Raw genomic sequence first — 24,908 nt, 5'->3', positions numbered from 1 at the left:
CAAATTAACTATTTTGAGATTTTCTTTTTAGTCTGAAGGTTATTAAGTTTTATGTTATTTGGTTTCTAGCCAAAAAGATTTTCAAAGCCATTTCTAGTCATCTTACAATGTTATTGCATTTATGATTAGAAAAAAAATAATTTGTATTATATTGATTCTTTGAAATGTATTGTGGTATGGTATATGAACTTTTAAAAAACATTTTACTTATGTTCAAAGGTAATATGCATCCTCTCTTTGTGAAGTTTGTGTTTTCCATGAGCATATTAATAATAGTATTCAGGTGTTATATTAACAGTCATCTGCCTTTTCTATTTTAAAGGGAAATATTTAACATTTTCAGTGACCACGATCAACCTATCCTACTTCCTACAGTATTTTCAGCTCTTTATACCCTTTGAATCTATACTGTGAACTGCAGATATGTTCATCATACATATGACCTGTCTTTGCTCTTCACTTTATGAGTATAGAATGTCATTTGTTGTCTCTTTTCATTTATTTTTTGCTTGAATTCAGTTTTGTGAGATGTTAACGATTGCTAAACTAGATTTCTTTGGTTCAATTTTATCTTATGTTGTTGTCCTCTTCCATTTTCAACCTTTCTACATACTTTTGTTTTAAACATGTGTCTTGCAGACAATATAAAATTTGAATTTTTTCCCTGAAATCCAGTTTGAGCAACTGTCCTTTAATTTGTGAAATTAAGGTCTTTACATATATGGCAGCCATTGTATTGTGACTTATTTCTTCCATTTTGTTTTAGAGTTTCCAACTATTTTACTTGCTTTTTTGATTCTTTCTCCTTTTGTTTGGATGGTTTTCTTATGCTATTTAAGGCACTGTATATTCTCCCTTTTTTTTTTTATTTTTTATTTTTTTAATTTATTTATTTTCAGAAAAACCGTATTCATTATTTTTTCACCACACCCAGTGCTCCATGTAATCCGTGCCCTCTATAATATCCACCACCTGGTACCCCAACCCCCCCCCCGCCACTTCAAACCCCTCAGATTGTTTTTCATAGTCCAAGGCACTGTATATTCTCCCTTTTGATTTCTTAAACTTATCAGCATACATTTCCCCAACAAAATAAAGTATTTTGGAATTCTTTAGCACATTCCCACCATCCCTTAGTTCCTACTCTCTCCAGTCCTTTCCTGCTTCATGTACATATCATTTAGGATTTCAGCTATGTTTGTTTTATGTAATTTCCCTCCTTTTTTTTTTTTTGTTCTTGTTTTTTTAGACAATAATGAATTGAAAATTTGGTAAATGCTTTCTCATTTGGTAATTGCAAATAATCCTACTTTCCTCACATGACTTTTTATGGGAAGTAGATGAGATGATGTACGGGAGAGCACTGGGTAGCATGTAAAGAATCACACATAGAACTGATCATTATTTAAAGGTGGATGTTTTTCCAAAGCCTGCCCATTTTCTACTTCTTTCAAAGGGAAAGTGGGCCTTTTTTTTTTTTTTTAAGTGGGCTCCATGCCCAGCAGGGTGCCCAGTGTGGGTGGGGCTTGAATTAACTGACTGAGTCACCCAGGCATCCCTTAATCCCCTTTTCAGAAATCGATATTAATGTTTTCTTTTCTTTCACTCTATTGCACTCTGTCCCTTAGGATTGACAGAGGTCTGCGTGTGTTACCAAGCCTGCTCCCCCTGGTAGGTAGGTTCAGGAAAAGGAGGTGTTGTACAGTGTATTTTCTCAGGCTCAGCACACTGAGCAGGGAAAACCCAGGGATAAAAAGCCTTTGGTCTGCTGGTGATGGATCGTGGAAGGCGGGCGTTGCTAGAGCTATCATTTGCCAGCAAGAGAAGGGGAACCATGAAGTTGCAGTGCTTTAACAGAAGCAAGTCTGGCATGGGAACAGCGAGCTCTGTGATATAGTGAAAGCTGTTTTTAAATACTATGAAGATTAAAGTGCTTTACTACAATATATGGCATAGTCTAATGGTACCCCACGTTATTCCTTCCTAGGCTCATATTGGCAACTTATTAACATCAAAATTCTTCAGTTACAAGGATTTTGATACTTTATTGTATACCTGTGCAGCAGAGTTTGACTTTATGGAAAAGGAGGTAAGATGCAATTTCCATTTTCCTTCCTCAGGTTTTGGTCCATTCATTTTTCATAAAGGGCGCTCCTCTTATCTCAGACTCTCCTCTGTGCTCTTACCTCAGTGGGCAGGAAAGGAAAATGATGGCGTGGAGGAGGACATTCCTACTACTGTTAGTATGGCCTTTTCTCATTTTGATAATTGAGAAGCATGCCTTCAGACTAGCAATAGTGTTTTGGATGAGTAAACACGGAGGCATTTCAAGTAGCCTCGTTTCAGGGATGCTGCTCTCGAGCTCTCACATTTCCATGCACTCTGTGGTTGTTGATTTGAATAATCTCATTGCTCTGAAATATCATTGAGTACAACTTTTTCATTCCAACAGTGTTTTTCTTTCTAAAACTGTATTCAGATGTTTAAAAAGAAAGCAGAGAGTAGCGTGGGGGGTTGTGAGATGGAAGTCTGCAAGAGTACTTGAGGTTCTTGGACAAGCAACTCTCGTTTGTTCTTCTGTCATGGCTTACTAGTTCCTAGTGGTATGCTGCAAAAAGATACTGTGAGAACCAAATGAGATATGTAGAGAAGGATTTTGACATTTTAATGATATTTTGTATAAAATATGTTGTAGTGATCAGTGAGCTGGCTTGGTTCAACAAACATGTATATATATATGTATATATAGTTACAGATATACCTATAGATAGAGATATATAGATGTGTGTGTCTTTTTTAACACCACCCATGTGGCCCCAATTTATTATGATATTTCATTATCTATGAGACAGTTTCCTTCACAGCTCTGTGTGTGTATTTCTTGCACACACACACAAACAATACTCTAGTTCCCCTGATCCTGCTAGGTGGCTACGTCTGTGTCCTGAGTTACAGACCAGGGAATGATAGTGTACCCCACTGCACACTCTTACCAACCAGACATTCTGAATTGAGCATGTCCTGCAGATGTACTGTTTGCTCCAGTGATCTGTCAGTCTTCATTCCCAGGTTCTGGCAAATTTTGACACATAATGGCTAATATATAGTGTATGAATGATAGTATCGAGCCCGCCAGAAGAAACTAAAGAAGAGTGTCTTGTGAGACATTCAAATGCATGTTCACAGAAAATCAAGACTCCTTCAAGCAAGTGGTAAAGGAAGTAGAGGGTAAACCTCGGTAGAGCAGGAGGATATGGCGGAAGTCCTTGGGCATTATTGAGGATATTCACGCCACTCTAACCTGAGAGTATGCAGCATCGGTGAGGTGATAGAAGAAATTGTTTATTGAGGCATAGCGTGACTTCAGTTATTTTGAAGAAAATAACAAAGCTGTTTGCAGCCTGGTATTCCACATCTCTGTAGGTATCCTCCCAGGGCTGTGCTGTAGAGACAGTGTGGTGCCCGTCCCGAGAAGGCATCCATTGTATGATATGCCCAAACACTGGGAGAAAGGAAGAGTCTGTCATGCTATTATACTCATATGGAAAGACTTGTATCATGGAATGAACAAGTGGTATGCCCTTATTTGCCTATAATTAACATGTATAGAATAAGGTATAAGAGAGCAAACCTTTAACAGTGGTTTTTGATTAGAGAGTTAATGATTAAATTTTTTGCAGTTTGCATCTTTGAAATTTTAGGCAGTAGTCATATTTTAATTGTATTCTGCTTGAATTTATGACCCTAAGGTTGACCTGAGCTGAGATCAGCAGTCAGATGTTTAACTGACTGAGTAAAAACAAAGAGGGGGATCTTTCCTTTCTAGATATAGAAATGGTGAGCAACACTATTTAAAGTACAGCAATATTAAGGAACATTTTTATGGCCAAAAATAGACAATGCTTGGATAGCCCCATGTGTATGTACTTAACTGTGTTATGTGTATGTACTTGATATGAAATGAAGAGAGAAGCACAGATAAACAGTTAAAAATGCATTATTTCATAAATATTTGAAAAATGGGATTTGGGGTGAGGAGTTAGGTTAAAGCCTTGTGTCACATTATGCAATAAACCTCAATTCAGTTAATTAATGTGTCAAAATTAAATGAAGCCTGAAAAATAAATTTGAGAGACATTTCAATGAGTATTAGCTTCATTTTTTAATGAGCAAATAGCTGTTCAAAGCACATATGAGAATGATTAATAGATTTGACTGCATGTAACTTAAAACATCTGTACATTAAATATTATAAAAATTAAAAAGCAAATGACTAACTGGGATGACTCTTGCCATAAATATAACAAATGAAACTAGGGATTAATGTAGTGAGTATAGGAGATTGTCCAAATCAGTAAAAATTACCAAGGACTCTACCCTTCTCCACCACCAAAAATACATCCTCACTCACACACATATGCAGAAATGGGGGAAGGATATGAACAGAAAACTCATTGGGGAAGAAATTTTGACAACCAATTAAAATGCAAAACTGGTTGTCATCTTTATTTTTTCTGCATTTTTAAATTTTTACAATGAGCATGTATAACTTTTATGCTTAGAATAAAACAAAGAAATTCGTGGAAAAGGAACTTAATAATTCTAAAGCTCACACACATGTACACACACGCCTACTCTTTTCCCTGTGTGGTTTGTTTCCTTTGTATTTGTCCATGTGCCTATACTCTCCCTGACGGACCTTTTGGAATTGAGGAAATTGTGTACTTTATTTCCTTTATATTAATTCTTTTATATACTAACTCGAGTCCCTTCTGTTGGTTTCCTACTGAGAGTTACACTGAACTCAGTCACTTCTTATCCCCCTATTTCTAATTTATTGAAATACTATAATCAGTGACAATATTTTACTTCCCATATAGTTACCAGTGAAGTTATTTTACTTCTCCCCTCTGACCCCACTGTAGGACTCCCACTGCACCTTCATTATCTGGACATGTAACCACTCATGCTGTTCTATCACCTTTGTATCCCTGCCTTTGACACAGTTCTGTAGGTTGGTGTTTTTAATGCTGCATGTTCTGGGAAAGAAGCCTCTCATGCCTATTTCTTGATTGTGTGAAGATTACTCTCCAGTGGATTCCTCAGGAAGGGCCATAGGATCCATAATCCCTGAGTTTTCACATGTTCAAATATTTTATCAGTGGCTTTTATATGTGAATGGCTGGCTAGATACAAAATCTTTGGCTCATGTGTTTTTCCCTGACTGTCTTAAATAAATTACTCCACCATCTTCTGGTCTAAGTGTTGCTGTCAAAGTTTGATGCTAATCTGATTTTTTCATTTTAAGAAAAATATTAAAAAATATTTTAAAAACAAAGTTTTGGAATATAATTTTAAAATTGTTTGAGTTCTTTGTTAAATTTTGTTAAATACTTTAAATGCAATTTTGATACATTGCCTTTTTAAGGTAAACACCTGAATCTCACAACTTTTCTTACATTTATTGTTAGTTGTTATTAGCAAATGTCTAAATTTTTGAATAATAAAATACTTTTGGTTATATGATTTTTATGAGGTTAAGACAATTAAAAATTTACAAAATGGAAATAAATATATTTTAAAAGTGTAAGTATTGTGCAAATGTTTATAAAGGTAAATAGTAAAATAAAAACATAAAAAAGTCTCCTTTCAATGAGACTTCAGTGAAGTACACATTTGGGGGCTAATAAATTATCAAAATTACTTGTGTAATATGGGATAACAAACAAGAAAAGTGGACTAATGAGAGGGAAAATCAGAAAATACTACTTATATTTTATATTATTAAAATGTAGCAGTGTTTTTAATATGTTGAACCTAGATGTCTCTTGATAAACACATTTGGGAAAGTGTACATTATTTAACTCAATGATACAGGATTATTTTTGTGAGGGTAAATGTTGGTGGTAAGAAAATCAATTGCAATTTAGAAATTTCAAACCTAGAGTTGTTTAAGACTATGACTTCAAATGATTGTAAAATATATAGGATTGCAGTTGTGGGGTTTGTTATTAAATGTTCCTGTAGTTTTAAGGAAAGGTAAAAATATTTTTATTTCTCTTGTAAACATGGGTCATTAGTATGTGCGTGTGTGTGTGTCTTGGAACGATGGTTAAGATTTTTACCCCCCACCAAATGTACAGGAAAAGCTCATGCCATTTAAAGGAGTTCTGCTGACCTTAGGTGAATATTAAGTTGAATTCTCTAGTTAGAAAAGTAGTGTACAAAGAAGGAACAATAATCTTTCCAGTCCCATCACATTTTATACTTACAAGTGTTTGGGGACTGTATTTGTGTTTTCAACTCAACATTTTGGGGAAGTTTGTTTTTATGGAAATTCATCTTCATTTTTATGATGGGACTCAAGTCACTGGGTATATTGGACTCTGTTTACACTTTTTAAAATTCATTTTTTTCATTATTGGAAATGAAATTTTGTCTGAAAATAATATTTTCCTCTAACAAAGCATCTCTGGATTTCAGACTCCACTGAGGTATACAAAGACATTGTTGCTTCCAGTTGTTCTGGTTGTGTTTATTGCAATCGTTAAAAAGGTAGGTCTATCACATCTATTTCCTAAGAACTCTTTTTCTTTTTCCTTTTTTATTAATTTATCTATTTTGGAGAGAGAGTGGGCTGGAGGGGGAGGGGCAGAGGGAGAGAGAATCTCAAGCAGACTCCCCCTGAGTGCGGGGCCAGTTGCAAGGCTAGATTGCATGACTCTGAGATCATGACCTGAGCCAAAGCCAAGAGTCCGATGCTCATCTGACTGAGCTATCCAAGTACCCTTCAAGAGCTCTTTCTTAAAATAAAAGACTTTCTTGTTTCTATGCAGTAGTTAAGTATCTTAAGTTATATGTTAATGACACAATGTTTTATATGAATCTGTTGAAACATATTCTGTATTTTCTCACTTCTAGCCCTTGATGAACATTTACAAGCCTTAAAAATATTCTACTGTCTACCAGCATAAAATAGACATAGGAAAAGGATAGTTCGAGTTTTGATAGTCATGTATTTTTGAAAGACATGATCAAAGAGACCATATTGACCCAGATACAGTTATTTTTGTCTTTGTAAATTATTACTGACTTTTAGCTTTATGTAATATTTCACTAAAATATTTAAAATATGCCATTCTAAGTCATCTGTGCATTGCTCACAAAGTCCTGGATCGAGTTTATTATTATTGATCAAGAAAATAGAATATTAATAATGTATTACCAACATTGATATGATCGTTAGATTCCCAGCTTGGCTTTGATAATGAAATTCTAAGCCCAGATTTGAATCAGGTCAGGGAAGTTCCAGTTTTTAGCAAAAAACAGGTATGATATTCTCTTTTTTCTTTTAACATGTGGCAAATTCTGGAACTGCAAGTGTTTTAAGAGAATGAATAAAGATTAATCTGTAATCAAGATAACAGATGATGGACCCTAAAGGTTTTCTGAGTTGTAGTTACTGATCTCTGTGTCAACACAGTGTTATGTATTTGTAGAATATTCTGTGCTGTAATTACTGTTCACATTATATATTTGTACTCTCCCCAAACATATCCCATGTGTTATTGTACCTGCTTATTTGACAGCCCTGTCGGGGATATTATTATCCCCATTTTGACAGATGCACCTTTAGAAGATGAGAGAGGTTGTTACCAGACTCACATTGTGTCCATTAAAAAGCAAGGGAAGAGCAAGAATCAGACTCGGCACCTTTCCTGCCTTACTGGGTGTTGTGTCGTGTTCAGCTTTGAAGTCTCACAAGCTTTTCAAATCTAATGAGTTTATTGCCAATCAGTTTCTGCTCTATGCTGGCTTCTGTACTTCCTTTGCACTTTTGCATACTTTATGTGCTTGTGCACCCCGTAGGTAATCAAAGAATACCGATGTCGGCAATTCAGAATGCATTAAAAAGACAGCAGCCTGGATGGCTAGAGATGATGAAAACAGTTAAAACAGGTTAAAAAAAAAAAAAAGCTCAGATGTTTGATAGAAGAAGGATTCAAAAGGGGAAAAGGATAATTATTTTCAAATATTTAAAAGCCTGCCACTTGGAAATAAGAGTATACTCATTTTGGCTTCTTAGAATCATCGCCAATTCTAATGGGGAGGATTTTTGACCAGAATAAATCTGGAGACTAGGAAAGTATTACAAATTCAAGCAGCAGTTGGGTGGTTCTTCCAAGAGGTGGTTCTTCCAAGAGGTGGTTGAAAACCTGTGAGTAGTGTCATAGAGGACACCCACCCTGGGGATAGGATTCAGATTCGATGACCTTCCAGTTGCTGCTAAATATGCAAACTCAGTGTTGGGTTAGTTGTACTTATTAGTCTCCAAGCTCATTGTCCAGATATGTGTATATATGATTGAGGAGAGGCATTGCCAACAACCTTGGCATGGTGTAATTTACTGAATGTGAATTGGAAGCCAGAAGGTCGGGTTTCAGGGCTTCGCAATGCTTTCTAGTTTTTTCACCTTCTGGGAGATCATCTAATCTGTCTGAGTCTGTTTGCTCATTTACAAAATGAGGGTAATGCAATCTACCTGAACAGGGTTGTTGGATATTAGAGATGACCAAGTACTGTATAAATGGAAGAGTTTGGTGTTATAATTATTTCCCAGATTATTTCTTATCTCCATACTTCTTACATTTTTAAGTAGATGTTTGAAAGTTTAAAAGATACTTTAGTTGAAATTTTGTTTTTCCCAACACAGCTCTTCTAAAGTGTTAAAAAATCTATTTGCAGATTATTAGTGATATGTGGGGTGTCTTAACTAAACAACAGACACATATAAGGTAAATATGCTATTTAATCATTTGACATTAGTAAGTAGATATTTACACTGTATTTTTATAGTTGATGTTGCACACTCAGCATTTGATAACTAGTGTTTTTGATTGTCATTCCTCGTCTTTGCTTTTCTCATTATCGCTTCTCAGTGCAGAGCTCAGAATATCACTTATTCATACTTCAGATTCCATCTGCACAATCTGACTGTGGGCCTACTCGTAATCTATACGTGAAGGATACAACTTTGTGCTTCAGTAGTAGGGAACAAAAAATGTTTTAGGACCAATGGGCTGTCTTTTGAGAGAAGAGGAGGGAAATATAAAACTAATTCCATACTTTATGTTTTACACGGAATAAATTCCAGATGTAGCAAATATTTAAATGTAGGAACAACATAAAACTTCAATATTAACCAAGAGATTATTTTTAGAATTTTAGGATTAGAGACTGCGTTAAGTATGACATAAAACCTGTGAGCTAGAAGGAAAGATTAAAAAAGATTGGCCAGATAAATATTTTCGTTTGATAAGATACTGTGAACATTGTTCAAAGAAGAAGAAAAATGGAGGAAATACTCACAGTATATGACAGAGGACTAATGACTAGCATACATAAAGGAGTTCTACAAATTAATAGGAAAAATGCTAAAACCCAATTAGAAAAATGAGTGAAAGACACGAAGAGACAACTGAGAGAAAAAGAAATTCTCATTTTCCTCTTTTCCACTGCACTCATGTCCCATGGACCTCCTTTCTGCTCTTTAGCCATGGCGGCTGTTTCCTGCCTCTGTAGTTTTGCCCTGGTCGTACCCTAAGGTCATCACTTCGCCCTCTGCTCCCCACAGCCTGGCCCTCTATGTGGCCAACTCCTTTAATTCTTGTGTAAATGTCACCTCCTTCAAGAAGCCTTTCCTGACCATCACTTCTGAGGAGATTCCTTGTCTCCTTGCTTATTATTCTCCATCATCACAATGCTATCTTCTCTCTCAGCATTCATCACCATTCACACTTGAACACTGTACACTGCCTGTCTGCTGTGGCTCCACAGTTCTCCCCCTACCTCTCTCTTCTCTAGTCATGGTGTCTTTGTAGTTAGCCCATTAAGGACCTTCTCACTATGGGGCTCTGCACTTTCTGTCTGCCTGAGGGATGCTCAGTCTCAAACTCTCTCCTTCAGGTCTTGCTCTTGTGTCCCTCAGTTGGTGACCCCATGTTTTGACATACACCTTCCCGGTTACCCACACTCCTGGCATCTTTTGCCCTGTTTCCTTTCTCTCCACAGTACTTAGCACCATGTGACATATGCTCATTTGCTTTTTGCTAGTCTCCCTTGAGTTTGTGTAAGCTCTGTGAGGAGACAGGTATTTTCTTATCTTATTTATTGCTGGATCTCCAGTGCCATCAGTGCTCAATGGGATTGAGGATGGATGGGTTTGTGCCCTGTAGTCCTGAGGGGTCGGTTTTAGTAGGGAGAGATAGTTGGTAATCAAGAAACCAGTGAATGAACACTTTTGAGGAGATAAAACAGGGAAATGGAGTAGGAGTGATTATCAAGAGGGGCACTGAATATGGGTGTCTCCCTAATGTTTGACAGAGTAAGATTAGTCTAGTGTGATTGGGGCATGGTGACTGAGAGGAAATGTGGTAGATGATGAGTTTCAAGAATGAGAAGTAGGAAGACCATGTGAAGCATAGTGAGGATTCGGGAGTTTATTCTAATTACAAAAGGAATACATTGGAGGGTTTTAAGTAAGGATTGGCATGACTAGATTCCCATTTTGAAAATATTGCTGTCATCACTGTGATGATCATAGAAATGGGATGGTGGGGAGAGGGGGTGTGGGGTCACAGGGGGTTGTAGGAGGGCATATAGGCCTTAAAGCATATTTATTTTCTCAGGAAATTAAAACTGTCAAGCAAAACTAAAGGGGGAATTTTGTGGCTATTTGTATATTCCAAAGCCCCTGCTGAAAACATCTTTTTATGTGTGGTTTCCTGAATGATCTGTGTAGCAGCTACAGTTTATGGGGGAGCTCAGAGACCACTGGTGGTGAAAAGCAAGGGTATAGAAGTCTGAAGGCTTCAGGCTTCCCTTCACAGCATTCTCTGTTTGCCAGAATATCCCCAGGGAGGTATCTGATAGACCGTAGTGTGCCTTTTGTTGGCCTAGTAATTGTCCTTGTAGTCAAATGTTCAGGGTATGCAACATTGTCCTTTAGAAAAAAATCAAATGTCCTTTAAAAGATTGTGACATCAGTTTCAGTTTATAATTGTTATTTTTATTTACATATATGTGTCCTTGGAATATTGTATATGCAACTTACAACTCTCGTATTTCTGAGATAATAATGCAAATGATTGAAATAAGTGCTTCAGTAATGATTCAATAGTAGTATTTCTTACTCCATTTCAGGAAACACCAGTTTGATCACGGAGAGGTAAAGACTCAATATTACTAAAACGTTCTTTATTTTAATGTTTGTGTATATTTGGACTTTTCTTTCTAGTTCCAGTTTCTAGGTATTGGTAATTGTCATTAATCATCTTCAGAATAGGTCTGTATATGTTTTTATGAGACTATTACAAACACAACCATTCATTTGTTAAAATAGTTAAGTAGGAAACCCGCTTGGTCTGCTCTGCTCATCCTCATGATGACCCAGTTTATTGTGTGAGTGGTTGCTGCTCCCATCTCCTGGTGATTCCGCCTGCTTTCTTCCCTCCCTTCCTGCTGCCTTCCCTCCCTCCCTCCTTCTTTCTTTCCCCTTCCCCCTTCCCCCATTCCCCCTTCCTTCCTTTCTGTGTTTTTGTTTACTTCTAATAAATGTATGATAGACATTAACATGATACTGGTTTCAGATATACAACATAATTAATCAGATGTGTGTACATTGCAAAATGATCACCATAATAAGTCTAGCTAGCATCCATCACCATACAAAGTTACAAAAAATCTTTTTTCTTGTGATGAGGACTTTTAAGATCTACTCTCTTAGCAACAACTTGGTGACTATAGTTAATAATACCGTATTGCACATTTCAACCTGGTTTTTTTTTTTTTTAAAGATTTTATTTATTTATTTGACAGACAGAGATCACAAGTAGGCTGAGAGGCAGGCAGAGAGAGAGAGAGAGAGGGCAGCAGGCTCCCTGCGGAGCAGAGAGCCCGATGCGGGGCTCGATCCCAGGACCCTGAGATGATGACCTGAGCCGAAGGCAGCAGCCCAACCCACTGAGCCACCCAGGCGCCCCTCAACCTGGTTTTGATGGCTGCTCCAAGGCAGAGCTCTGGGATCTTAAACAGTACTTATTTTTGTTTACCACTTTCCTGTCTTAATCTGATGGTAGCACCAAAGTTGATTCAGAAATGTGGGTTTTATTAACTGCAGGCTTAACTCTGAGCAAAATTCTAAAACCACTTGCAGTACTGACTTATAATTTTAGCTTCTAATAAGATGGAGAAGTTTGAAAGTGAATTTTAAGACTCGTTTATTTCAGAAATCAAAATATTGTTACTAAGAAAAATTGCCCTTTTCTGGATATTCATCTATTTAACCATATATTAAATTTCACAAATAGTAGGAATGAAAAATATTTTCTCTTTCTTTCAGCTAGTTTATCATGCATTGCAACTGTTAGCATATACAGTCCTTGGTATTTTAATTATGAGACTAAAACTCTTCTTGACGCCACACATGTGTGTTATGGCTTCCTTGATTTGTTCAAGACAGGTAAGATGGTTATGTTGGAATTATAGTTGCTATGATCACTTTACCCCAGCCTTGTTATTGAATGGCCCTAAAATAATATTGAGTTACTCAAAAGTCTTTAAATTGTTGTAGTGAAAGTTCTTCATGGTTTTGTATTAATTTTTCCTAAAGGGCAAAGGCCAAAGAAGGTCATTTATTCTAAAATAGTGTTTGGCATACAATAAATGTCAAGTAGTGTAGGCTGAATTCATGAATGATTACTCCAGATGTTGATAGAAAACAGAGCTCCATTGTAGAAATAATTTTTTATTGTTTTGATATTCCTACCCCAAAGAATTCCAGCCAGTGATTCCAAGTTGCATTTACTTTCAAATAGATGTTCTTTTTCGGCATCAAGCTTTAACAATCTTTTTTTCACTTGAGTATACATTTGTATGCACATCCCTGACTTGACTTTTTAAAATTTAGTGTAAGGCATTTTGGTTATTTGCTACTTATTTTTCCTGGCTAACTGCCTCCTTGCTCTGTATCTACAGATTTATGCTTCTACACAATGTCCCCTTTTCATCAGACCATTAGCCAAGGTGCAGCAGCAGAAGTTCTCTTAAATTTAGCAAATGTTTACTAAGCATCTATAGCATGTTCAAGGGATGAGGGTAGAATGGTAAATAGAGACATCAAAAAGCAAAAAAACAAATATGCCCTCAAAAAACTGGTTCTACAGTTATGTAGAGAAATTAAGGAGAGAATGATAGGGACAAAGTGTTATTGAGTATGGACTATTTAAATGAAAATATCAGCCAACCTTGAGACTCCCAGTCAGAATGGTGGTGCTGTATTAGAGAAGCACTGCTTGCCTGAGGCCTGACCTAGGGATGAAGACTTCCTTCCTGACTCCTCCAGGCTGGGGCAGGAAATGAGGTTGATGGGAACCCTTGCCTCTTAAATCCCAACCTGCACCATGACTGAAGATAGAGGACCTTGCATCAGACAGGCTTCACAGGTGTGGAACCTCTGCAAACACATGAGGGCCCACCCTCAGAAGGACCCTACACCTACTTGGTTGCTCTTCTTTTGTTCTTTTGAACTTCTAAATAATTTTTGAACAAGAGGCTCGACATTTTCATTTTGTGTTGGGCCTGGCAAATTTCAGAGGTGGTCCTGGCTTTACCTGAACCTGGAATTAGAATAAATTGAGAGAACTGCTTCTTAAATTATGTCCCATCTGTGTAAGGCTAATGGCAAAATTCTTTTAATCCCTCTGGTCATTGTTTCTAGAACTTTCTCTCAGGATAATTAGTTCTTTATCTGGGACTCTACCAGAGAGTGTGTTCTTCTCTGGGAGGAATTTTTGTTGACTGGATGCAGGCTGCTTTGTATTAACAGTTATCAACATAGTCTTCATTTGGTTTCAGCTGTTTGGATGGCTCTTTTGCAAAGTACATCCTGGTGCTGTTGTTTTTGCTGTATTAGCAGCAATGTCAATACAAGGTTCAGCAAATCTGCAAACCCAATGGAATATTGTAGGGGAGTTCAGCAATTTGCCACAAGAAGAACTTATAGAATGGATCAAATACAGTACTAAACCAGGTATGTGTTTTCTCCATAGTTTTATATACCACTGCAAAATCTTAAACCCACATTACTTCCAATGACCTTACTCTTTGTAAGCAGTGCTGCTTCTAGTTATTCAGAAAAAAGATGTCAATCTTACTTAAATGGTTAGCAAAAGAAATGTTATATTTTTTTAGTAATCTATTCTGGTTTTTTCCCCATAAATTCTAATGTTTTTGTTTTTGTTTTTGTTTTTCAAAAAGACTTCTGTGGCATGATTTACAATAATTTTTTTTTGTGCTTATTTTCCAAAAGAGTTTTTAATCTTAGTCCTGCACATTCCTTCTTGAAATAAACTCATGGAATATGACATTATATTCAAGGGGGATTTTATTGTTATCTGAGTATCAGATGACTGCATTTTAAATCATTTTCCAGAATTCTTGGTGCTATAAAACTTTCCTAGTCCATCTAACACTTCTTCCTGGAGCAAGGAAAAATGTCTAGGACATTACAAAAATAAACAAGCAAACAAACCCACACCTCGGAAGTCCTCACTGATGAAAGGAGAAGGCTCTAACTTCCAAAGGAAAAGGTTTACCCAAACCAGGGGGCTTATAGCCATTTTACCGACCAGCTGACTTCAGTCTGGGTCTTACACTGAATCTTTAAAGTCATGAACCTCGCTGGGCCTCCCGTTTCTCACCTGCGAAGTGACCACGTTGACCAGAAGGAGACCTTGTAACGCTCACTGAGTGTCTTCCTGAGACTGCCTTTGCTGCTTTGCAGACGCGGTGTTTGCGGGTGCCATGCCCACCATGGCAAGTGTGAAGCTGTCTGCGCTTCGGCCCGTTGTGAACCATCCACACTATGAAGATGCAGGGTTAAGGTTAGTACAGTTCTCACATCACCCAAAACAAATTTCTCACATAGATCCTGAGTGAGGAAACTGGTAAAATAATGAGGAGTGTTTTTAGAAGGCTGTGGCGAACAGGGATTTATAACATTAGGGGAGAAAACAATGCTGAAATAATAGGGCTGAGTCAGATATAAAACTGTTTATTGGGCAATAAAACTACAACCTTTGGGGTTCTCTACTAGGCTGCAGAATGAAATCATAGCATGTCTGTCTTCTGCAGGTCAAGAGGGCTGCAAGATGTCAAGGCCCTTATTAGGCATCACTGTCCTTAAGCTCCCCAGAAGATTCATGAGCCGCTAGCCTTTATTCAGGTTTCCTTTTGGCTATTTCTCTTGAATTCTGAAGAGTCAGTTGAAATGGAATCCCATTCAAAGAGGGTTTTATTCTGATTTTTACCCATATAGCCTACTAGAATGATCTTGGTTTTTATTCTTAATACTTTTCATAAGTTAGAGTATTGTGTTCTCTTTGAAAAGGACATAGATTTAATTTTCATGCAATTTCTGGCATAGGTCAAGCTATTCATTTCCTAAGTGATTGGGTGAATCCTATTAATCTGTTCTTTTGTGTAACACTGAAACTTCTATTTTATAAATAAAAAAATCTTTCACTAAAAATTAAATTCAGTAAGCTTATTTCCAGAACAATTGTGTTGAATAAATTTAGTTTGTTTTTTGTTTCCTCAATCTAGGAATAAAATGGAAAGCTATTAATGCCAGTTCTGGCTGCTGTCGAAGTTGGGACTGCATTGCAGCCTTAACGTAGTCTGGTAGCCATGTTTGTGTGCATCTGTGCACAACATGCCATTTTCTCATGTATGATAGGGTCACAGAGAATACAGAACAAAACTAAGCAAGCAAACAATCAGAAAGACTAAGTTTGGAAATGCAGAGATGCATTAAACCGAACCTCTTCTCCCAGGGCTCTTATGCTATGATTCTGCTTTTCCTTTTGACCTCCCCGAAGCCCCGAAGCAGGAATTCTGTGAAGAATTCTCTTGACATGACTCTTCTGTGGAGTCTTTCTTCTTGTTCCGTTCAGTGCTTTCTTCCAAATAGATTGATTGCAGCCTTTTAATTTTGAAAATCTTCTGCCCAATTATTTTTCTTTAAAGAGCCAGAACGAAAATAGTTTACTCAATGTATAGTCGAAAAGCAGCCGAAGAAGTGAAACGGGAATTGATAAAGTTACAAGTGAATTATTACATTCTAGAAGAGTCCTGGTGTATAAGAAGATCCAAGTGAGTATTCAACACAGTTAGTATTTTATATTCACAAGACATGAAAAATTAATTCAGTCTTTGGCAAGTGCTTTCCTCATATGTGTGAGATATATGAAACATTCAGCACAGTATAAGTGGAAAAAAACTTTTTAGATCATTATTTGAATTGGAATTTCTTTCCATTCTAGTCATTACAAATGTTTCTTTTCTAATGATTTGCATGCATACACTACCTTAAAGGTATTATATTGGTACTGACTGACAATTTTCCAAATTGCTCATATTTGCCTTTGATATTTTTAGAAACTTTTAACTTAAAGTTTGATGTATTTTCTTTTAAAAATAATTGCAGAGTCTGCAACCGAATAATGGTGAGTCTCACTATAAGGAAGTAAGGCAGGCAGCTGAGAGTCGCACGCCCCAACTCCGCACCATGTCTATGATGGACAGCCCCCCTCCCAGCGTCACCTTACAGCGACCCTTCTTTCTTGCTGTTCCACATCTGATTTGAGTGGGGGAAATAATTAACTTTACCGTGACCCACATTCTCTTGGGTTTATAGTTTTAAAAACTATTTCTACTCAGAAGTCCACTAAGCAGAGGATAGCAAAAGTTAGTAAGATCTTCAAAGCAAATATGAATTTTGAAGTCGACTGTTTAGAAATCTTGCACCTGGGTGACTAGACAGCTAGTGATAGTAGCTTGCTATTAAAATACCAAAGCACTGACTCCACGAGGAGCACAGGCATGAGTAGTTTCATTATAGATCAAGAGTATTTTATGGAATATTATTATTTTAAAAATTCTCACTACTCTTTAAGTAAACAGTGGTTTACTTTGGTGGTTGCTGTATTTGTGGCTTAATCATACTTATTCACCATGTATTTCAGTGATACACAAGGATGTTAAGACAAAATAATTAAATATTGACTCAGGAGTGAGAATCGTTCTGTGATACAGTAGCTGTCCACATTGCCCACAAGGAAACGCACAAAATTGTTGATTATTAAATGATTTTCCTATGAATGAGTCCCAGGTGACTTGAATTTAATCAGGATCTATACAAAATGTTCTTAGAGTCGTAATTCAGAAAATGTTTTAGTTCCTTATGAACAGAAGAATATATTTAAAATTCATATTCTCACTTTTAATTAACTTGGTTATACAAACTTAGGACAAAAAGTCACAAGCATCTCTCATAACAATTTTATGAGAACATCGTAATATAAATGAATGGTGGGCTGACATTTGCAATCAGGAGAACATAGATTGGAGATTTCCACCCACACTGGGATCTTCTTTTATCGCCTTGGGCTTCACTCTCTAGTCCAGTGATCAGCCTGAGACACCTGTAGGTTACTGGAACATAAAAATAATGCTTTGTGACCTTTTTGTCCCCAAGGTAATGATGAGTCTTGATTCAAGAGTCTTCATTTTCTAGATGGTGCATAGTGTTTTGAATATGTGGGAATTGCAGAGGCTGGGCGCTTTATATTCTAAAAGGTTGATGCAGCTCCTCAGATTGGCCTCACTGTAGTGGTCTCATGTTCTGATGGGCAGAGTACTGCTTTATATACCAGAAGGGATGAAAGACAAACTTAGGAAATATGGCAATAAATCTTGTACACTAAACAAGGTCAGCAGTGAATTCACTGACTTTGGATCATTTCCATTTAGCACTCACTTATGGGCCCTAAGACTGAGAGTCTGGGGTGGGAGTGTGTGCTCGATTTCCCCATCTGGACCTTGACTTGCCGCTGTTGTGTTTCCAGCAGGAATGGAGAGGAAGAAGCTAAGGAAGTGACTTTCTCTAATCTGTTTTCCTTAGTAACCAAAAAAAAAACACTTCATCTACTGCAAGATTTAAGCCAGACTGATAATAAATCTCAGGAAACCTTGGGCAGGTCCACTTGCTTAAACCTTGAAACAAAACACAAGCTGTACCTTCTGTTCCGCCAGGAAAGCAAGCCGGGGACTGAAAGGGAAGAAGGACTAATATTTAGTGCAGTAGCACAACTGAGTTTCTTGACAGAACTTTCTATCAGAACTAGGATCGTTAATGCTTTGGCCCCCACTGTCCATGTTAGTTATGCCTGAGACATCTATAGGTTGCTGGAACAGAAAAGTGTGTCAGAACAGGGGGATCAAATGGGGACTCAGTAGGAGAGGAAAGGGAAGAGAGACACTCTATATCCATCACTTAAACTGTGCCTAGCACATTGGTGACACTATATTTATGTGATCTCAGTACCAGTGGCTTTAATGGTGTGGCTTGATTGTTCTTTAAATACTTAATACTGTGTTTTCAAATACAAGTATGAAAATATACTCAAATGCAAGTTGTAGATGGGTTTTTAATTAACTACTGTTTTATTCTTAGTTCTCTGTTTTCTTTCTCATTAATTCCAGTAATAGAGTTGACATAAAATTAAAGCACATGAATTCAGAAGAAAATTATTCCCATTTTCCATGATGCTATTTAAAGCTGTAGCTGGCTGGCTCCTGGGGGAGCTTCAGGAAACTCCGATAAGGACAACAGTGTGTTACACTTAGGCCGAAAGAGCTCACAAAGGCTGCTCTTAGCCTTTTCTTTCTCCTGAAAGCAGGTGAACTCGGGAACTAGGCCATTTTCTCTGTGGGGTGTTGTGCTCTCTACCGTCCATGGCCAGCAGTATAGTCACAGCTGGGCCTCGGCCTCTGTGAGGAAATGAAGTGGTAGAAAACCCAAGCCCAGTCTTAGTATCATAAGTGCTCAGTGTTTTAGAATCTGATGTCAGGGAGGGTGTGCAAAAAAATGCCCTCTACACTCTTCTTGAGAACACTCATTAGTAAAACCTTCTGGGAGATAATCTGACAGGGGCAAAGTGAAAATTATATAGCCTTGTGGTATAGTGATAGTGCTGCTTCTAGAAGTTTAGCTTGCAGAAGGATATCAGCACAAGGAAGTTTATATCAGCATCACTTTGCAATGGCAAAATGGGAAACAGAATATCCACCCATAAAAGAGTAGTTCATTAATACATAGAAGTACTAGCAACTATTAAAAAGAATGAAGCAGATATTTAGGTGCTGAGGTGGAAAAATGGCCACATTTTCTTGCCAAGTGAGGAGTCCCCAAATAATCTCCTTTTTTTAAAAGCAACCCGGGAGCACCTACGTATATAAATCCATGCTTACGTTTGTATGCACATGTGTCAACTCGGATTAAAAAGGTGTTGCAGAATGGGTGCTAGATTGTGTACACAAGCCACCTCTGAGAAATGGCATTGGAAGTGACAGTGACTTCCATTTTTTTTTTATTTTGATAGGCCTATATTTTGACAGTTTTGGAATGATAGTTACCTTTAAATTAGAGACGTTATTAAGAAGACAGGAACACACGTACTCCTGCCATGGTGTTTGCCTTGTGGTGCAGAGCAGGGGAGTGGCTTGCCTTTGGGAATAAAAAGGACATGATAGAAATGTTTTTATCTCTTAAAGTGAAGCAACCATGACAAAACATAAACATTTGCCAATTCTCTGTAATTTTCTGTGTTTTGCATTTTTCTTCTTTTTTTTTTTTTTTTAATTTCTCAAATAGCCCATAAGAAATTGTGAACATCCTCGGACTCCCTGCTCAGCGGGGAGTCTGCTTCTCCCTCTGCCTACTGCTCTGCCTACTTGTACTCTCTATCTGTCAAATAAATAAATTAATTTAAAAAAAAAAGAAATTGTGAACACCCTTTCACCTTTTTTGTTTTCATTGATATTTTGAAAGAGTTCAGGCCAGTGGTCTTCTAGGAATGTTCCATGTTTGGATTTGTCTAATTCCTTCAGCATGACTAGATTGAGTTTAGCAAATTGTGGCAAAGATATTAATTACCCCACAAGGGTTGTCCACAGTCCATAAGTTACTTGGGGAGGTAGAGATCACTTTGTTCTATCATTGGTGATGCTTAAGTTTGACCGCTTGATCTGTTAAGGAGGCAGATCTCCTTCAGAATTAGTAAGAGATCTGTGGAGATCCTTAGAGGCTGTGTGTTTGTCCTCTTTCTCAACAGAGTTTCACCAGTTAGCTCTTGCATCCAGTCTTGATTCTTGCCTGAATCAGTTATTCCACTGGTCATTATAAAACTGGTAATAAAGATTCAAAAGCACTGTACCAGGTACTGAGTGGTGTGGGCAAGGATGGATTTGATAAATAATAATTAATAAATGGACCTAGAGCTGTGGGCTATTTCTATGGAAAAAAATTAAAATTAAATCTCTATTTCACACCATACAAAAAAAATAATTTCAGATGAGTTATAGGTCTGTGAAAAGCAGAACTCTAAAACTTTCATTAGAAGAATGCACAATGCATATTCTCATGATATCCATGATAGGGAAGATTTCTTTATATGAGACATAAAAATCACCATCCTTAAAAGAGAGTCACATTTTGGAATATAAGAACACAAAAATCTTCAATGTAACAACCCCCCCCCCAAAAAAAAAGGAAAAAAAGACATTTGTAAACCCTAGTGAAAGCCAACAGTTATATCTAGAACACTGCTTTAGATTGAAAATAAATGTTACAATTATCTGCAGAAGTTATTGGGACAAATATCATACAATACCAATTTCACTTCTGCTATTCTTTATAAAATATATTGCTTTTAAAATTTAATTGTGAATTTAGCTAAGATGTGAGCTGAACACCACTGGATTTTCTTTAAATTGACTCATTCTAGGAGACAGTAGTGGGAAGTTGCATAAATTGACCTAAGCCTATCTGCCAATTAGAATTTTTAAGTCAGTATAATATATTAACCTCTTACCATGTGCCAGGCATAGCACTAGCTAGATACAGTCTCTCTCTCTCTCTCTCTCTCTCTCTCTCTCTGTAAGGCCTTATGAAACACCCACATAATGGGTATTCCCCTTTTGACAAATGTCGGGAGAGACTGCATGAGCTATCCAAAGCCACATTCTTGCTAAGTAGCTGAGGCAGAATTTAAGCAAAATGGTTCTTACCCCACCAACTGAATTCATGTATTTTTTTACGTCTTTTTATAGTCAACTTTGCTGCATTCACCTTGTTCTAAAGAGAATTTATGGCAGCTTAAATAAATATAAATAACTATAATGGGATTTTTTTTTAACCAACTTAATTTACATAGAAAGAACGAAATGGGGGCAGGAATCTAAAAAGTGTGCTTTTGCTTCATGTACTTTGATTTCTAATCTGTACCTTCATTTCTCTAGGCCTGGGTGCAGTATGCCTGAAATTTGGGACGTGGAAGATCCTGCTAATGCTGGGAAACCTCCCTTATGTAACCTGTTGGTGAAGGATTCCAAGCCACACTTCACCACTGTATTCCAGAACAGTGTTTACAAAGTCTTAGAAGTTATAGAAGAATGACTGCTGCCCACAGAGAAGTACATCAGTAATGGTTTTAATGTTTTGCTAATAACTCATGCCTTGTTTTTAATTCAAATCCCAAAAACTTTTATAGGTAACTGTTTTCAAATAGAAAACATTTTGTTTGGTCAATTCGAATGTTGTTCTGATTGTAAAAATACTTATACCTTAATCTGTTGGTTACTATTTCAATGCACCCTTAAAATTTGCTATGCAAATGAGTATATGTTTGTACCTGACTTAAATATTTGTGCTAAAGTGAGTGAGCAAAGCTGCCTATGTAAGAAATATGAGGGGTCATGACAAGAAAGGTATGAAAATATCATGAGTTCTGACCATTGTAGGGGCTGATTTTAGTGTATGGACTCTTAGTGGCCCTTGCTTCCTTTTCTGCCTCTTGTCATTTGGACATCTCTGTGACTGTCATAAGCTCCTCAGTCATGTCAGGCCCCTGTCAACAACTTCCGTAAGAGTAGATGGGGCAGACATGGGTATTTGCTATGTGGAGTTCTCTGTTTCACTTCTTCATGTTCTTTTGTTTATTGTTGCTCTTGTTAATGAAGCATTTCCTGCCCATTACTAATCCAGATTTTTGGATCTAGTGGTCAGGATCAAATTTCTGTAATTACCAACCCTGTGGCATTAGCGTGTCTTCTCTCTCCTTTCTCCCTCTTTCTCACCCAGCATTCTTTGTCAAATAAGTGTTATTTACTCATTTAGTTGCTTAGGAAGTACTTATTCTTGGTTAAAAAAAAATTAATGGCAATTGTGTATTTTTCTCATTTTTGGTATTACTCAGATGTTTATATTTTAGTACCTTTAAACCACTGTAAAATTTTTTCATGTTTAATTGTAGTTTTAAGAACAACTATTTTGAAAGACCCAAATATGATGATGCATCTGCAAACTAGTATTTGAGTAAACACAAATTACAGTGGAACAGTAGACTGTAGTATGTGTAGTTTTTCTTTTACTATTAAGATACAATAAAACATGACTAATTTTTCTGTCAAAAAAGTAAACCCATAATGAGAGATGAATGGAATTTTTATATTTTATTTTTTAAATTGCCTGTCTTTAGTAAGACAAAGCCTTAAGCCTTACGTTATAATTTGGATCCCCAAAACTATCATTTCAGTATGAAGAACAAATATACTCAACCTTCCTCTTTACGTTTTTTCCTTCTTATTTATTTATTTTAAAAGATTCCCAAACCTGCTCTGAATTCCTAGTATGAATTTTTGTTTCTTAGAAGTTAATTTGTGTGAAATGAGATTCTTCAAAGCAGTGAATCCTCATAGTTCTGAGAAACAGTTTTAAGATTTTAAATTCTAAGCAAACCATGACTCTGATGGACTACACATTTAATTATACAGTGTTCTTTTTATTAACCACAGGCAGATTAACCTCATTGTGGACTGTCCTTGAGACCTGAGTCCTCAGGGATGGTTTCCGGTGCCCACTCCTGGGAGCCACTGAAGAGCTGTTCCCTTTCTGCCTTCTCACCAGAGCCCAAGGACAAGCCTGGTCTGGGGGAAGCACTAGCTTGCTTAGAGCACAGAGCTGCAAGGACAGCCTGGGCTGGTGAGTGGGCAGCCCCCAGCCCGCCCCAGAGTCCGCGCTTCCGCTTCCGGGGAGCCTCCTTCCGGCGGGAGCTGCCGACAGTGTCTTCAGGCGCCAGCCCCCTCCGCTTCGCTCGCTGCGTGACTTTTATTTCTTGGGCTTCTGCCAGTTTCAGAAAATAGGGAAGCAGCTGGGGAGTCGTGGATTAGGAGTAGAATTTGAGCAATGATGCAGCAATCTGGAAAAATGGGAAGAGGGCACTTGAGGCCGAGGTGGCTGAGAGTTGTCGTGGGCGGGGGGAGGGAAGCGCGCTCCGCTCTCTGTGCCACTGTTCACGCCGACATGGCTGTCACCTACACGCAGCGCTGCCGGGTTTTAAAAAATTGTACTTTTAAGGTCACTGTCTTTTCTCCCCACCCTCCAGTCATTCCTTTCCTGATGAGGTCACGTGTAATGATTGGAAATTCTGTACAGGAAAAACATTAAAATACCGTTTTGACTGTTTCATATGGTGGGAAAAGTTAAAAGTGGTCAATTCGGGTTGTTCCCCTCCCCATGAGAATCCCTTTTGTAACGGTATTTATTAACATAACTACACCAGCGAGCTATGAGTGTATTTTAGGCCAGTCAGTTAAGAACAGAGGCCTTGGGCTGCACGGCATACTCAGCCTTGGTCCCATCTGGTAGCAGCCGGTGCTGTAGAAGGTCTTTTATGGGAACATAGAATAGTAGTAGTTTCCATATACATGACAAAACAGTATTAAAGCTCAGTATTCTACTTATTTTTAGCATTTGAAAATATTTTTTTGCTTTAGTATGAGGAAGGTAAGGATGGGCAAGGAGGTGGTAAAAATAGCTCTTGTGGCATATGAAAAAACAAAGTGGGGGCAGTATTTCTGTACGTAGAAAAGCCTTTAAAAACGCTTCGCAGAAAAAGTATCGTGTTAAAATAGGACAATGATATTAAGGAGAATGTGAAAGGCTGTATCAGGAATAAAGTGATATCACATGGAAGTATCGTATTTTTATGAATTTTATGCCAGTTTTACATGTACTATGTATGTTCAATAAAAAAGATCATGAAAAATCTAGAACATGGCTTTATTTTGTTATTTTCATTTCTACCTACTTTGACCCTTAAAATATGTTCAGGGTCATTCTGTAGTCAGATAACCATGAAGTTGGTGTGTGGCAGGCTATAGTCCTGAATGGTGGGGAAGAGTTCCAACAGTGGGGCGAATGAAACTGCTTAGTCCTCTTCAGTGGGGCCCTGTAGATACTGAGGTTACCCATACTCTTCTATATTTATGCCATTACACATTTACATTACTTTAGCATTTACATCGAGGGACACAATTATCCTTTAAAGTCATAGTTTGGGGATAATTTTAGAGTTACTGAAAGCTTTTTCTCATAAATTAAACTGTAGTGTGGTCTTATATTTCCCAACATATCTTCATGTTTTTGCTTGATAGAAGCATCAGCTTTGTTTATCTACTTATTTATCTGCTTGGAGGAAAGACAGTTTAGCTTAGTTCATGCCTGTATAATTAATTCCTTTACACAGTGACACCTTCCTTCTCTGAGCTCTTTGGGAGTGAAGTGTTTCTAGTTTAGTGGTTCTCAAATTCATTGTGCCTCAGAGTCACCTGGAGGGTTTGTTAAAACCCAGGTCGCTGCCCCCCACCACAGAGGCTTCTGATTCAGTTCTCTTCAGGTGGTGGGGTAGTCTGAATGTGTCCCCCAAGAATTCATATGTTGATATCCT

General features: G+C 37.4%; 1 protein-coding gene across 3 annotated transcripts in view; it reads left to right on the top strand.

Moving 5' to 3' along the window:
- DPY19L1 (dpy-19 like C-mannosyltransferase 1) overlaps nucleotides 1-24,234 on the top strand; it is a 100,299-nt gene extending 76,065 nt beyond the window's left edge. Inside the window, exons 14-23 of one of the 3 annotated variants that reach the window (XM_045062870.1) lie at nucleotides 1,988-2,089; nucleotides 6,484-6,555; nucleotides 8,746-8,795; nucleotides 11,203-11,227; nucleotides 12,401-12,520; nucleotides 13,915-14,089; nucleotides 14,843-14,942; nucleotides 16,087-16,212; nucleotides 21,421-21,594; nucleotides 22,975-24,234. In XM_045062870.1, coding sequence (XP_044918805.1) covers nucleotides 1,988-2,089; nucleotides 6,484-6,555; nucleotides 8,746-8,795; nucleotides 11,203-11,227; nucleotides 12,401-12,520; nucleotides 13,915-14,089; nucleotides 14,843-14,942; nucleotides 16,087-16,212; nucleotides 21,421-21,577 — 927 coding nt within the window. In that variant the 3' untranslated portion in view covers nucleotides 21,578-21,594; nucleotides 22,975-24,234. Of the gene's footprint in view, nucleotides 1-1,987; nucleotides 2,090-6,483; nucleotides 6,556-8,745; nucleotides 8,796-11,202; nucleotides 11,228-12,400; nucleotides 12,521-13,914; nucleotides 14,090-14,842; nucleotides 14,943-16,086; nucleotides 16,213-21,420 lie in introns of all 3 variants that reach the window. The other 2 variants (XM_045062869.1, XM_045062871.1) reach the window with 2 other exon arrangements.
- The last annotated feature ends 674 nt before the right edge of the window (nucleotides 24,235-24,908 follow it).

Source organism: Mustela putorius, unplaced genomic scaffold (genome assembly GCF_011764305.1).
Source record: "Mustela putorius furo isolate JIRA1106 unplaced genomic scaffold, ASM1176430v1.1 tig00003845_pilon_pilon_pilon, whole genome shotgun sequence".
Taxonomy (NCBI): domain Eukaryota; kingdom Metazoa; phylum Chordata; class Mammalia; order Carnivora; family Mustelidae; genus Mustela; species Mustela putorius.
This window is presented reverse-complemented; position numbering and strand designations above follow the sequence as displayed.